The sequence below is a fragment of the Mobula birostris genome, chromosome 4 (assembly GCF_030028105.1).
Source record: "Mobula birostris isolate sMobBir1 chromosome 4, sMobBir1.hap1, whole genome shotgun sequence".
Lineage (NCBI taxonomy): Eukaryota > Metazoa > Chordata > Chondrichthyes > Myliobatiformes > Myliobatidae > Mobula > Mobula birostris.
This window is the reverse complement of record NC_092373.1, coordinates 62,177,529-62,194,220: the sequence shown is the minus strand read 5'-3', so window position 1 is coordinate 62,194,220 and position 16,692 is coordinate 62,177,529. Positions and strand designations below refer to the sequence as shown.

Here is a 16,692-nt window from a genome sequence, read left to right as displayed (position 1 = left end):
CAAGAAGCTCACCTCTTCTTTAAATAGTCCATCAATCAAAGGATATCTTCAACATATCAGAAATCTTCAAAGCCTGTTTTCTTTCAGAAAATTATTCAGCAAGCCTAATATCCTTCACACGTCAGCTGCCTCCAGGATAGAATTAACATAATCCAATTCCGCTTGGGGATCCAAAAAAAACACGTGGAGTAGAATCTTTAGGAAATAATTTTAATCGGGCAGGATAGCGGAGTGATGGAAATAATCCCTTTGCATAGGCTATCTTCATAGCTGGAACAAATTTGATCCACTGTTCCATAACTTCCCGTGGATAATCTTCGTAAAAACGAATCTTGGAACCCTTAAATTTAAAAACTCTCTGTTTCCTTGCACATTTTATGATTTGTTCTTTAAGTTTAAAGCGAAGAAAATTGACCAAAATTGGCCATGCTTTACCTGAAATCTGAGAGTTCGAAGTGAAAATTCTATGAGCTCTTTCAATATCAGGAGGCTGAGGTAGATTATCCGGCAACAGAGATTGAAACAAATTGGCAAAATAGTCCAATAAATTCCCACTCTCAGAACCTTCCTTCAGTCCAAAATTCGAATATTATTTCGACGAGACTTTCCCTCTAAATCGACAATTTTACGTTGAGCCTGTTCCAGGTGGATTGAAATAGCCACACTCTGACGTTTCGATTCTTTAAACTCAGTATTCAAGGAAATAATATTTTCCTCTACAGTCTGAAAACTCTGTCGGAATGACTTCAACTCAGAAGTGTGATTGTCTATTTTGTTGTCGAGAGCCATCAACGCGCGTTCCAAACACTCAGCCCAGACAGGCATATCTTCTGACTTTTTTTTCCGAAGTTTTTCCCTTTCCATTGCTGGATTCAAAGAGCTGCTTTCAACTTCTTAAAGGATATGACATAATGACAACTATTCCCCTCTAAGATCCGAGAAATAAAAGTTTAAAAATTCAAGGTTTAAACTGGGGAAAAGGAGGAATTAAAGGCAGCCACAAAATTTATGTATTACTCCATTGAGCTGTAGGTGGAAGTGCAACTTACTTTTAATAATGCTTACATTACAACAAATTGTGGGTGCATTTGAAAGCAATGTTGGTGATTTGAGCAAATTCAAGTTCAGGTATATTGAGATAGGCAGCCCAGAGTATAAATGCCATGACATGAGCTTTAAGCGGTAACACAATACGTTGCAAATATGACAGACCCAAATTATATAAATTTGAGTGGCAAAACTTAACAAAAATAAACATAACAATATCAGTGCAAGTTGAGGGATTTACAACCTGAGGTAGAACCTTTTATGTGCAATCATTTAACAAAAATAGAACACTCACTGGGTGTACCAGGGGAAAATAGCCTAAATTCAGAGCTTCACAAATATAATGAAATTGGTTGGAATTCCATTTTTTTTTAGATTATGAAGACACGCAGTCCTCTTTTATTGTCTTTTAGTAATGCATGCATTAAGAAATGATACAATATTTCCTCCGGTGTGATATCACAAAACACAGGACAGACCAAGACTGAAAAAACTGACAAAACCACATAACTATAACATATAGTTACAACAGTGCAACGATACCATAACTTGATGGAGAAGTCCGTGAACACAGTAAAAGTTCAAAGTCTCTCAAATGTCCCTCATCTCACACAGACAGGAGAAGGAAGAACTCTCCCTGCCATGCCGACCACAGTCTGACTCTGAGTCATCCAAAAACTTAGAGCTCTGATCAGCTCTCCGACACCGAGTACTGAGCGCCATCTCTGTCCGAACGATTCGACCTTCATCTCGGTCGCCAACAGCAGGCAAAGCCGGGGATTTTTTGGAGAATGCAGTGTAAAATAATGTGGGATTATTTGTTTCAAAAGGTGATGGGTGTGGCCTATAACCTCGCACCTTTACTTCTTATTGTGTTTTGCCAGGATCTTTACTTTGTATTGTGCTTTGCCAGGAAATCAAATGCACTCCCTTGAGGAGTAGCATTACTGTTAGGAGTATCCAGCTTTGATATGTTTTTATCGGGGTGGAGTGTGCAGTTTAGAGTTAGTTTAAGACTGCAATTTATCCTTCAAGTGCTAGCTTATTATAAAGTGTATGTTTAGAATTACTGGGCTCAGAATCGTAAACTAGTTATAAATGTAAATTCTATTGTAAATGTTATTGGGAGGAACAGTAACGAAGTGTTAGATATACTGAGTTTTAAGAGGCATTTGGGGTAGGGCTTTGTGACATATGTAACAAAGACTGAGTTGCAACCATGATTTTGACAGACAGGATTACTGTGGAACTGAACTATAGCACATTTTACAACAATATAGCTTGCTGGGTAGAATGATTAGAATTAGGACCTTTTCTAAAGCGTAGATCATCTGCATGAGTATAAGAAGCATTGTTTTGAAGTATGAGGAGGTTACAAACTTTACAGTGTAGGAAACGGGAAGCAGACACTTGGAGGAAGCCAAAAGCCAAGTTGTAATTACAATTTATTGTAGATTATTAAACTTGCAGAGAAAAACAGATGGTGTAGCAAGAGAGTGTAATCTGAATGACTTGAGAGAATTATAAGAGCAAAGGGGCTGCTTTCATGCAAAAAGAATTGAAGGTGGCAAGGCAGATTGATGATGGTACCTGGAAGCTTTTGAGATTATTTGGCATTGAATGTAAAAAAGAGGCAATCATGCTAAAATATTAATCACTGGTTAGGTCTCAGCTTGAACACTGTATGCACAGCAATTCTTGGCACTGTACTTAACTATAGTTTTCAAAGCCTTGGAGAAGATGCAAAGGATACGAAAATGATACCAGAGAAGACGGACTTCGATTACAAGTACAGAAAATGTTTCCTCTTTGTGTATAGAAGGATGAACTGAATCATGTATATGTTGCCAAAGACAGTAGGAGATAAAATAATTGGCAAAAACATTTGATGTGAAACATAATTTTCTTTAGCAGTTTAAGATTTGGAATGGCACATCCATAGGAAGTGATTGAATCTAATTCCACATGAACTCATAAAAAGAGGCACTTTGATGCATACATCAAGTGTTGATTTTCAGAGATAAATTGGAAAACCGGGGCTTCGTGATTAATCTGCATAACTTTCAGGACCAGGCTGAATTGTTGCTTTCTGTGATTTTATTTTTCTCTCTCTTGTGTGAATCTTTCTCCTCTGTGGCTCTCTGCAGTCCGTCTGTTAATATTTATTTTCATAGTTTTGCTGAAGATCAAAATCTTCAGCAGTTTAGTATCCATGAATTCCATTGACTCCGAAGATAGTGATTGACCATCTTTGATCAGATGCAGAATCATTGTAAAGCTTAACACTTTGGGAAAGTAAAATAGCAAATTTGAAACAAATGCACTGGCACAAGTATTGTTCAATTTAAAAGAGAACATCTCTAAATTGATGAAATAATCAGTGCAGCTAGAGAAGAGAAAAAATAGGGTAGGTGTAGACTAGATGGGCTGAGAGGCCTCTTGGTGTTCTCGTTCTGTCAGAGCAAGGAAGTTGTTGAAGTTGTCTTTATCATAGTTGTGTGCAGTTAAACTCTCATTTCAGAATGTTCAGGAGTGTAGTGGTGCAGATTTTCCACTCTATTCAATGCTATAGTAATATCCCAACACTGTTCACTTTTGTTTTGAGATATTACACATCTTCCAGTGAATCCAGTAACTTTAAAGGTAAGATGAGAAACAAATTCCCAGTAGGTTTCAAGAGAGCACAGGAAACAGAAGTATTTGAGTCTAGTGTGGAGAGAATGTGGTAACTTTGATTACTTGTGGTGATGTTGTGACTTGTTTACCAAGGCGCTGATGTGGCAGAGAGAGCCCAGGAATTCAGATCCCACTGTATCAAATGCAGCATGAAAGCTGGGATCCTGGTGTATGAAGGGGAGTCTGGGAATCAGTATTTGTTGACCCAAATGCTCAGCCATCAGGATGTCCGAACAGTTGTATGAATTTTGGATGGTCCCTGCAATCCTGTGAAACCTATCTCTATGTAGTTGTGGGGGAGGATTGCCTCCTCACTGAATTCCCTTTGGGGGAATTTTGAACGTCACGCTTAAAAAGGAATCATCATGCGTCTTTTCCTTCTAGCACCTCTTCCCCACCAAAATAGTTTCACAGTACTGGTAGAGTTCATCAGCTGTTCTGAAATGACCCTGTTATCTGCAGATGACTTTTGCAGTATTTATACGTGGCAGTTACTCGGTATGCTGCAGTATATATATCTTTAGAGAAGTATTTTGTGTAATATAATTAATGTTCCTATATTTCCCTATAGTTGATGCACGCATTAGCATTTTCCATCTATTTGAGCATCTGCAACTTAATTAGTAGTATCTCAGCCATCAATTCTTATTTGACATTTTATGTCATAATATCTGGTTAGGATCTAGTTTAATACTTTTCGCTGAATTTCCTCATGTAATGATAAGATGGTAAATCAAAACAGGAGATGATTGACACAATAGCAACTTTATTTACGCATTAAGTGACAATTATTTTTTACCTGTATATGTGTAGGTTGGACAATTTGTCATGTCTTAGTAAAATTCTGACAGCTATCGGTGTCTGCAATTTGAAAAGCAATAATAGTGAAAGCACATTAACTCTGACGAATATTCAGAGAAATAGCAAACCATGGCTGCTTATCATGTGACCTTTTCATTGCTTCAGGCAAGCCTGTTCGCTTTGTGAATGATGGGTGATGCAGTGAATTTTTGTGCAATCACAATGAGCTTGTTTACAGTAACTGTAGCAAAGAGCTAAAGCGAGAGTCTGGAAATGATGCCATTAGTAAATATTTTTCATTTCTAACTTGATGGTTTCATACCTGATCATAGCATTCTGTATTCCTTATTATTTTGTTATGAATTTTGGAACATGGAATTAAATTAATAACAGAAATTCAGCCTAAACCCACTTCAAAAATGAGTATAATACATGGTGACTCATTGGTGCAGTATTACTTTCAGTGAAGGCGAAGCAGTAAACCCAGACCTCATCTGCCTCATTAACTGTATAATCAAAATATAAAATTCTCATGCCTTAATTAACAGCATGGAGTCACCTGCTATATTGGACGGCACTGATCCAGCAGTCCAACAATGAAATAGACTATCTAGTAATTTATTTGGTGCTAACTGCTATATTTTGTCTAGTTGGCAATATTTATAGAGTAGTTAATTGTGAAGCATTTTAAAATATGAAGGCAATAATGTTCTTTTCACTATTTTATTTCCTCTTGTAATTTTGCATTGCAAATTAGGCAATTTTATAAGAAAGAGGAAGAAGGCAATTTGGAGGATTTTTCATCCTTCGCACAAATGAGGCTAAATAAATTTGCTTGTCAGCTAACATGTCAATTTTGTTTTTAAGGCCAAGACTATTTTCTATGAATTTTTTTTCCCCCCAGTGAAGTTTCACTAATTTTCAGGATTAAAATGGTATCATTACAATTGGTTACACACAACTTCCTCAAGCATTTAATAAATGTCTGAGAAGCACATATCTTAGTTTCTAGAAGTGTTAATTAAAATACAACAGAACTTATTATTTTAATGTGGTATAGAAACAAAGTATTCAGTACACAAGTCAGTTCAATCAAAATGGTGGATGGAGAGAAAAAGAAAGATGATATAGCTGTTGAATTGTAAGACCACTATTTTATTGAAAAGTTGAAAAATATTTGTAAAATATTTCAGTAAAACTCCCTTCAAATTTACAAATAAAAATAGATCATGGAAAGCTACTTTGAGTGTTTGTGTACTCAAAGTATGTAAGCAAAAGTAGTCATCGTGTTGGTTTAAGAACTTCATTGATATCTTTTAGTAGTGGAAAAAGTCACACCTGCATTGGGGCCCTGCGGTATCACAATTCCATTACAAAAAAGACTCGAGGTTTTGTCTGCAGTAGCAAGCCTTCACAAAGAATCAAACAGAAACAGGTCATAAACCATTGAATGCTGGAGAAAGTTGTAAGAAGATTTAGACAAGGAATGGGTGGAACTTATCGAGATTCTGAGGGTATGAGAATTGTAGTGGCTACTTCCTAAATTCCAAAGGGTATTAACTGCAATATGTTATGGGTGAAAATCTTATTTCTTATATGCATTAATGCTGCATAAGACTGATTTGTTGTACCTACACACAGGTCTTTCTATAACTCCGCCATTAAGTGTGTCAGGCTTATCTAAAAAGTATTTTTGTGAACCACAGAATGTAGGCAATTATCCAACAGTTCACCCTAACCCTAACGCTATTCTGAACAATGAGTTGAATATTATATTATTGTCACAGATGTTTAAACATAAGCACAAAGTTTAAAAAGTGAAAAATGTTCAAAAAATTTCAATGAATTGTATTTGGAAACTGATAACTGAAACTAGATAATGGCAAGCTGCTTCAAAGTGTGTTATATTGGTACTTGTAATATGTAAGCAAATGCTGTCATAATGTTGATTTAAGTATTATTGTTTGGTTGCTATTTCACTGATATCCTTCAAATTTAATAATGAACTGTGCCACTCATTAGTCCTTCAATGGAATTGTACCAGGAAATTATTCTAGACCAGCGTACTAACCACCAGTTGTGTCTTTCTAATTAAATGTGAAGTACCAAATATATTAAGTGTGATTTATTTATTTGTGTCTATATGTATATGTGTGTGTATATATACACACACATATGTATGATCGCAACACTTAAAGGCCATTTTGACCAGAACAAGGATAAGAATGGTTTAGAGTGGGGGTAGGCAACCTAAAGCACAAATGATTTTCTAGCATGCATTATTCATTAATTCGAAGCAAAACATAACTAGATGTATTTAAATGAATAATTCCCATATTTCAAGTTTTTGTGGCATTTATCTGGCCCACCATCCGCTCATTAATATGTGATCTGGCCCACAGATGCTAAAAGGTTGCCGACTGCTGGTTTAGAGGGATATGGGTCTGATGTGGCAAATGGGACTTGCTCGGCTAAGCATCTTGTGCTCGTCTTGGATGAGTTGGGCTGAGGGATCCATTTTCATGCTGTATAACTGACTCGATGTATAGATTTTTTTTCCTTCAAAATTCAACGTTCACAATATTAATTTAGTTGATGCAAGTTGGCATTCTGCATTTACAGAGAAAAATAAAAAGGCACCTCTCTTTCTCACTGCTGTCTTTGTGAATGCATCCTTTCTTATTTTCCACTTCATTAACATATTGTTAAGAAATACAAGTAAAGCAATTCTGGTTGCACAAAAAAAAACGAGCAATCTTCAGCTCAAAGCTTAAGAAGTAATGTTTGTAGATAATTAGTTTCTGGCATTCCTGGGTCCTTGATTTTTTTTTAATTCTTTGAATGTTTAAAATAAGATTAATTTTTGAAACTATCTGGCAGGGGTAGCAACTTGTCAACTGAGATTTGTTGATAGAATATTCTAGTTTTGAATATCTCCAATGATTACACTTATTTCAAAGTGTTCAAATTTAGGACTTCAGAATGGAAGCTGTGCATAAGATAATAATTTTTAAAAAGTCTTAAATAACCACAAAGGCTACATAATACATAAATACCTAACCCCAATATTCCCCTGAGTCTGCAGTTTCTGTCTGTTGAGTAGCAGTTCTCTGCTTGATAAAACAGTCAACATTTTTATATTCAATGGCAACTGATCTGCTGTTGGTAGTTTTTGAACTCAAGTAAGCTAAAGCATCATGAAAACTTATAAAATTGGTTAAGGGTAACAAAAAGGCATATACTGCAATGGTATTGCTTAAAGAGGGCTTATAATATTTAACTTTTTGCTTATAATTACCTTGTTTATTTCATATGACTTTCCAACAATCTAACGTTAATCAGTGGTTGACTGTTAACGGATTAAAGCAATCTTGCCATTTTCTTAGTCAAGCATTTGCATTTCATTCTATTTTTAAAAATAAAAGTTCAATTCAATGAAATAATTCGAATCCAATTTTGTTAAAGAGCATAGAAGTATTTTTCACAGTCAGAAAGAGTGTACAACAGGGACCTGATCACTATCTTGTTTTCCACTCGTGTGAAGCTGAATTTCATCTCCTGTTACCTCGAAATAATTTTCTACAAACCGAAGAGGAGACTTGAGATTGAAGTGCCCTTAAGTAGTGGGAAGAATAGATCCAAATGCTGTTGATATTGGCATTGTAATTCTCTTGATAAGCTCTTAATTATTCAGTAGATAGCTCCATTGTAAGATAGTAACTGTATAAAAAGGGAGATATTATTACCTTTATTGAAGATTTTATAGCAGGGTCCTTAAAAAAAAAGTAATCAAACAAAACTAACAAGATTCTGCGGAAGGGAAATTACACCTGACTGCGAGGAGGTGTTCAAGACTGATCAGCTGATTTAGTGGCACAAAAATAATACATTGCACTCGATGTCTGGAAGACCAAGGAATTGATTGTGGTCTGCAGGAAGGGGAAATAGGAAGAGCCTACACCAACCCTTATGGAGGGGTCCATGCTAAAAAGGGCGAGCAGCTTCAAGTTGCTGAGTATCAACATTTTACAAAACCTGTCCGGAGCCAACACATTACAGTCACAAAGAAAGCATGCCAGCAGCTCTCTTTCGTTAGGAGTCTCTGGAGATTTCGTCTGCCACCAAGGAATCTTACAAATTTCTGTAGATGTATATTGGAGAGCATTCTGACTGGTTGCATCACAGCCTGGTATAGAGACTCCGGTGCTCAGGATTGCAAGAGGCTGTCGAGAGTTGTATAGTCTGCCAGTTGCATCCCTGTCTGCCATCACTAGTCAGGCCACACTTAGAGTTTTGTCAAGAGTTTTGAGCCCCTTATCTCACAAAAGGTGTATTGTCATTGGGGAGAGTCCAGAGGAGGTTCGTGAGGATGATTCCGGGAATGAAGGGGTTAACATAGGGCGTGATTGGCAACTTTGGGCATGTACTCACTGGAACTTAGAAGAATGGGAGGCATCTAACTGAAATTGACTGAATGTTGAAAGGACTAGATACGGTGAATGTGGAGAGGATGCTTCTGCTGGTGAGGGTATCCAGAACTAGAGGGCACAGCCTCAAAACTTAGGGGCAACCTTTTAGAACAGAAGTAAGGAGGAATATTTTTAGCCAAAGAGTGGTGAATCTGTGGAATACTCTGCCGCAGACTGCAGTAGAGGCCAAGTCCATGGGTATATTTAAAGAGGAAGTTGATAGATTTATGACTGGTTGGGGAATCGAGATATAGTGAGAGAACAGGTGTTTGGGGTTGAATGGGATCTGGGATCAGCCATGACAGTATGGCGGAGCAGACTCAATGGGCTGAATGGCCCAATTCTTCTCCTATGTCTTTTGGCCTTACCGAAAATAGAATACTTATTGTTGAGGACGATGGCGGCGACAGTGCTCTCCACTATCTGACATTCTCCCTTTCCTCTCCTGACAGTCATCGATTTATTTGTCTCCTGTGGTCTTGGGGTGACTACCTTCCTGTAGCTCCTGTCTATCAATGCCTCACTTCCCTAACAAGCCGACGGTCATCGAGCTGCAGTTCCAGTTCCTTAACACGGTTTCTCAGGAGCTGCATCTTGATGCACCTAGTGCAGATGTGGCCATTGAGGAGGCTTGTAGTCTTCCAGAAATCCCATATCTGACACCCAGAACAGAACACTGGACCTGTAGATATACCCCCTATTCTCTCAAGAGTTAAATAAGAAATAAGGAATGAACTTACATACTTAACCTTGCCTCCCTGTTGAGCCAAAGCCTTACTACTCTGACTCAGACCACTCCTAAGACAACCGCTCTGCAAGATGTTACCCCTCTTTTATGGAGAGTGGATTTTTAAAGCTCTTCACTGGACTTCCAGAGGAATGCTTCTACTACATCTGCACAGTACTCCAATCAAAGACTAGTTCAAGTCTTTGAATGTTTTTAAGGAAGAAGTAGATGGATTCTTGATGCATTTAAGAGCGTGGAAAGTTCCTAGGGTAGATGGATATCCCTTGAATATATTAAATGACGGAGCAGGTTTGAGGAACCAAGTGATTACTCCTGCTAATTTGTACACTCGTGCATGGAAACAAACATTGGATATCTTGATGTGAAATATTGAGGAAACTAAAATCTAAAATAAGATGCTACAGATACTCAACAAATCCAGTACCCTGGGGTTTATCAAGTTCATCTATTAACCCTACTCTGTCTTCACAAATGTTGCTTGACCAGTTAATTATTACTAGCATTTTCTGTTCTTGCATTATCATGCCAGGTACAATCTGGTTTGCTTGTTGCCTACTTGTATTCATTTTCCTAAACTGCACAAAACTTTTGTGTTACAGTCTTCAGAGTGGCATGAATCTGCAGATCTGTTTTGTTAATGACAATGGAAGTGACAAGGACAGTGATGCAGATGACAGCAAGACAGAAACTAGCCTGGACACCCCCTTGTCTCCAATGGTAAGTGTTATCAGATATTGTATTTGGAATCCCTGAGTTCCTACTTCATAGTTATCTAAAATGTTTCTGTGACTTTCCTGTCTTGCATGGTTACTGACCATTTGAAAGGCTTCATTGATTCAAGGTCTAGACATTTCTTATTGAGCAACACCTCAAAAAAAGCCTATTTTTGGCTGTTCAATTATCTACTGCTCCATTTTTTTCCCTTTATAAAGTCATTGAATCTGTCATCTCCTAGTTCTAAGACAGTCTATCCACAGCTCCTTATTTTCATCTTTTTTGATATGCCCTCTGCCTTTCACACTGGAATGATCATGCATTGGCAAAACCTCTTCCATGTTCAATAAGATGATAAACTCATAATCTCATTTTCCTTTAAGCTTTCCAGTTTATCACATATTTAAACACATCACTCTTCCTCTGTTATTTCTGTTCCAGAGTTCAGCTCCATAGGTTTGATTCTATAGGCACGCAGACAAAACTGTCCTCCTTCACACACAGACTCTCTTCCTCCAGTTAAACATGAAAGCATTGGTTTCAGGAGCCACAGTAAGATAGTCCTGTAATTGTTGTCTCAACCCAACAAACCATCCTTCTCCCCCAAGTTCAGCCTTCATATGGTTGTATGCTGTTTGACCCAAATGAAGCTTTATATTTCATACCCTGTTAATGACCAAACCATTGTACTTCCGTGCTTCCATACTTCCAACAATTTAAAAAAAAACAAAACACCGTGATGGAGAATTCCAGTGCAAATGAAAATTTAAAAATATGTCCCATTTTCAGTCAGTCAGTATGTGCCGTTCCGAATCTGGAGTTGGTGGCTATGCACCTCCATCTTCTTCGATCTTGTGCTCTTTTTCTGGCCTCAGCATAACTCAATCCAGTCCATTGCCTCACAATATCATACCGAGTGGTTCGCTGCCTTCCTCTTTCCCTCTTTCCTTCTATCATTCCTTCCAATAACAATTTCTGCAGTCCACCACCTCTTAACAAGTGCCTGGCATATTCCAGCTTCCTTTTCTGCACATTTTTCAGCAACTCCTTTTCTCTCCTCGCTCTCTTCAACACTTCCATATTACTGACCTTCCTCACCCATCTAATTTTCTGCATTCTCCTTAAACACAACATTTCAAATGCCTCCAGTTGTCGTTGTGCTTCCTTGCATAAGGTCCATGATTGGACTCCGTACAACAGACTGCTCCAGAGGTAGCATTTCGAAATTCTACAACGCATCCCAAGGTCCAACCTCTTGCCACACAGCATGTCACTCAGGCTCCAGAACGTTGATCTTGCAATCTCAATTCCTCATCTAATTTCTATATCACATTTCCCATCCTCTGTGACCATCTGTCCCAAGTACTTGAACTTCTTGACTTGCTGTATGCCTACGCCGTTAATTTTGATGCTGATTTTGGGGACTTCTTTCTTTCGTGATACTACCATCACCTTCATCTTTGCAGCTTTTATTTTCATTCCAAATCGTTCGCCTACAACATTTATCTTATCTAGATGATTCAGTGTTGTTAGCCGAGACCGAGTAACTTGTCCTCGGTCTCGGCTAACAACACTGAATCAACTGCATGCCTCAAGTTGTTTACCATCATTCCACCAATTTGGACAGCAGCTTCTTCGTTCAACACCCTGAAGATTACCTCTGAGTAAATGTTAAATAATAAAGGGGAGATAATGCAGCCCTGGCGAACCCCTTTTTGGATCTCAGCTTCTGGTGAATTCCCACCACTAGTTCTTATTACTGCCTTCTGATGCCAGTACAGACTTGCAATCTGTCAAACATCTTTCCCATCCAGCCCCAATGAGTTCAGGCAATTGACCCAGCTGCTCGTGATTGACTCGGTCAGAAGCTTTTTCGTAATCCGGGAAGCACATGTAAATAAATGTCTTTTTTTTCTAGACCTCGTTCCACAATCATTTGCAAATTGAAAATCCTTTCATGAGTACACTTACCTGCACTCACTAATTTCATTAAGAACTGTCCTTTTTATTCTGCTTAGAAGTATTAATAACAAGATCTTGGAGGCATGACTTATAAGACTTACAGTTCTAAACTGAGCATTTCATGCTCACTCTTTTCTTTGGGATCATGACAAACCCTGACACCACAAAATCTGTTGGCCACTTTCCTGTTGAGTAGATTGTATTGCAAAGCCTTGCGATCTCCTCAACCTCCGAGTCGCCAAGGTATTTCAACATTTTGGCTGTAATACCATCTACACCACAAGCTTTACCAGTTTTTAACTTTCCATGGTAGAAATCTTAAATAAAACAGAAAAAGTTGGAATCATTCAGCAGTGCGCTCAGCTCCTGTGAAAATGGAAACAGAGATAGTGTTTTGTCGATAACTTGCTTCTCTTTCTGCAGGTGCCACTGACATAGTGAGTGTTTCCAACCTCACTGGTGTATCTGGCTCCAACTCCTTTGTAATCTGGTCATTTACTAACTCCATTCTTTCACAGGTTGAGTTCAAGTTCCAATTTAATTATCATTCAACCATATATAAATACTCATGAATACAGCCAGTCAAAACAGCGTTCCTCCAGGGCCAAAGTACAAAGGACAGTACCAACAGTCACACAGCACGAGGTACATGTAAGATAGCAGTAAACACACAGCCACACAAGAAGAATATAATATGCTGTAGCCCAAGTTGCTAAATGACATGTCTCATAGATTGATGACGCATGAACATTGTCAACAAGAATGAACCCTCAGCAGCCCACAGACAAACGTGCAAACATAATCCAGCTTGTCTTCCACTGAGTGAACCAATGGGAGGGGCCTGCCCCAGTCCAGCATGAATGCCATGCCACACCGCCTCCAGTGTCTCCCCTCCTGGCAGTTGGCATCTTGGTCGTGGAGTTGGGACATGCACAAATATATAATCCGCAGTCAAAAAATACATGCCCTCAGGCAACAAAATTCTGTGACAAAACATGGCTCTGCAAGCTCAGTGGAGGTCCTGGAAAGAAGAGTTTGTTTACCACAGAGAAAATAATGGGCAGGGAATGGCTAAGAAAGGGAGGGGGAGGGAGCAACTTCCATCACATCCAACTGGAAAAGGTGAGGGATTCTGTTGGACCAAAGTCATCTGGTAGTGCCAGTCGCCGGCAGCAAGGTGTACTCCATTGCTGGCCAGGCTGCAGCCCAGCCCAGCTCCCTGCGTGTCAGTGCTGTGCAACTGCAGTGCTCACCACAGCCTAGCCAGCACCATCCCTCACAAGCAGCCATTGCACATTGCCTTGTTGGCCCATGCCCCCAGGAAAACCATGTAACATTGGCATGGCATTCATCATTTCACTTAAGCACAAGTGCCAGCGAAGGACTGAGCCCTCAATCTGATTCTCAGCAGAATAGCAGGGAGGAAGGCAATGTTTGTGCAACACTGCTGTTGGAAACGTGTCTCTGTATGTAAAATTGCTGGAATGACCTCTTGTCCTGATTCCACTGGCATTTTCAATGCTGTAAATATATTCTGAGTGAGGTACCAGTATATTTAAAACTATGAATTTTAATACAGAGAAATAACCATTCTATCAACGGGAACAATTTAAGGTCAAGAGGATATTGAATGAGGGTGCTTAGCAAAAATGTCCAAAACTTTTTTTTATGCTTAAAAACAGTTAAGATCAATAGAGCACTTCCAGAGATAGTGCTATTTAAAAGGGAGCTGGATAATTACTTGAAGGGAAACATTTCAAGACAACATTTGGGAAAAGAACTTCGAGCTGGGTGGTTCTCAAGTGCTCACTGACAAAATGGGACTTAACTGATTAATGAAAGATGGATTCAGTTGCCACAATAGATTGTGGAACACGTGGTTTATGGTGGCATCTGTTCTGCATTCCATTTGGAAAGACTTTACAAAAGATTATCTCTTTCCCTAGAGCAAGCAAAGCTCTTCGTACTCGGACAGAGACACCACGGAGGAAGAATCCGAGTCACTTGACGATATGGATTTTCTTACGAGGCAGAAAAAGTTGCAGGCTGAAGCTAAGATGGCTCTTGCTATGGCAAAGCCTATGGCAAAGATGCAAGTAGAAGTAGAAAAGCAGAACAGAAAGAAATCTCCAGTGGCAGATCTGGTAAGTTCTTACACTGAGCAGTATAAATGTAGAAGTTTTGTTATTTATCTTATATATATGTATACAGGTAGAAGTGACTTTCCACATATAGTGTCCTATACTGCAGTTTAATCAGTAAATTTATTACTGTAAACCTTTCTGTCTTTTAAGCTTATCTTAAGTATTGTGACCATACAGGTTTGGAGAGTAAGTGGTTGTTTTCTCTCTGCCATCTCCCTACAACTGTGTATTTTTGAATTTTTGTTCAATACTTCCTATCAATCAGTAACATGCTTTGACACAATTTAGTTGCTCAATGATGCAGGAAAGTTGCAAAAATTAGCTAATGTCTGGTGTCCTGAGCAATGATTTTTAATTTCCACATCCCTTGGAGACCTGTATTAAATTTTAGTCTTATTCATTAATTCTAAATTACCCTTCAGAGTCAAGTTAAATTTGAAGTGGAATGCAAAAGGAAATCTGATGCATGTTTGTCCTTTTTTTTTTAATAAAGGAAGCTTCCCAGGCAATGCACTTGGTATTTTTATGGTGAGTGCAGATTTGGGTCCTTCCTGTTTATACTCCTTTCTTTTGCTTTTGCCTTCTTAATCTTGAATCAGTTTTGTAGCTGAGCAAAAGAAGTGAAGGAAACAGAGGAGATGTACTTGGGATTTCGTCATTGATGTAGATGAAAAGCTACTGGTAAAGGTATCTTAATGGCATCTTTGTGGAAGATCTTTGTTAGTTTCATAGTAAGTGGCTTCTTTTGATGTGAATTGCTTTCGACTTACAGATTTCATGTTATTCCTTAATTAACTTAAGGTGAAAATCCAGTTGTAGATCAGTTAGCTTTAAAAGCCTTTGGGATAATGATTGAAATAACTCTTTTAAAAAGCTAAAATTGGACATCTTTATTACAATGCTAAGTGCAGACTGTTCCTTGAAAAGCTAGCACTCTTTTTCCTTTAGGGTCATGAATTGAAATTGATTTCACAGAATTGCTGGTTGTGTTGCAGAGAAACATAAATATCAGGAGCAGGCGTGGAAATGTGGGTATTCTCCACTGTCATGGCCGATCATTCACCTCTTCCTATGTTTCTGCCTGTTTCTCTGCAGTCCAGGATGAAAAGATAAAACTTATAATTTGTATTCAACAACTTTCCCTTAAAATATTATCGTTGTGCTATCATTATGTTCTTAATGTTCATTTATCATACTGTACTTGTTTTGCATGTTCCAATTTATATTACTTGAATTCATTTATGAAATGTATAGATTTGATGAAACTTTGAAGTCCCCCAGAAGAACATAAGAGACTGAATCCGGTGCTGTATATTCTCCAAAGATTTTGAGTGATATGAACTTTAGCCTTAACTGAACAATCCTGCTTTCCTATAATTGCTTGGTTTTCCATATCGCTGTGGTGACTAAACGTACAGAACTCTTCTTGGTCATTAAATTCCAAGGACTCTCAGCCATCAGAGAGACACATTCTGCCCTCTCCTGGGTAGCTCAAAATGCCACCTAGTCCATTCTTGTAGAGTTATACAGGACAGAGGGCCTTCAGCCCATCAAGTCAAGTGCCACTTAATGCTTACTTGATACCTCTGTCCCTCTCTTATTTTACTATCGCCCCATATGCTTGGCCTGTCCCCCCTCACAGATTCTACCACTCACCTTCGTATGAGGGACAATTTACCCCAGCTAATTTATCTACCATCTTTGGGAGGAAAATCACATGGTGTCAAGAAGAACATGCAAACCCCCCCCACGGACAGCACACAAAGTTCGGACTGAACCCGGGTTGTTAAAACTGTGTGGCAGCAGATCACCTAGCTGTGTGACTATGCCGATTCATAATTTCACTCCATGCAAAATATTCCCACATCATTATTCATCCTGAGAAGTCCCTTGGAACATTATTAATGAGTGATGACCACCTTTTTCCTTGAAGGGTTCAAAATCTGAAAAGCATTCTTGCCTACAGTTGGGTCCCATTCTCCCTCCTCCCCCACCCCCTACACCCCTCACCCATAACATGCACCTGACTACTGAATAATCTCATCAGCAATTTTGGCAAATGATATTTTAAAGGGTAAATTCATTTCTAGATGCTAGACGCAAATTACAAAATGCTGTTTCACAACCACCC

At 38.6% G+C, this 16,692-nt stretch overlaps 1 protein-coding gene across 9 annotated transcripts in view; it reads left to right on the top strand.

Moving 5' to 3' along the window:
* Nucleotides 1-16,692, top strand: part of schip1 (schwannomin interacting protein 1) — a 214,553-nt gene that overhangs the window by 134,059 nt on the left and 63,802 nt on the right. For all 9 annotated transcript variants that reach the window (XM_072255439.1, XM_072255436.1, XM_072255440.1 and 6 more), the window contains 2 exons: nt 10,341-10,458; nt 14,364-14,561. In XM_072255439.1, the coding sequence (XP_072111540.1) occupies nt 10,341-10,458; nt 14,364-14,561 (316 nt within the window). The remainder of the gene's footprint in view (nt 1-10,340; nt 10,459-14,363; nt 14,562-16,692) is intronic.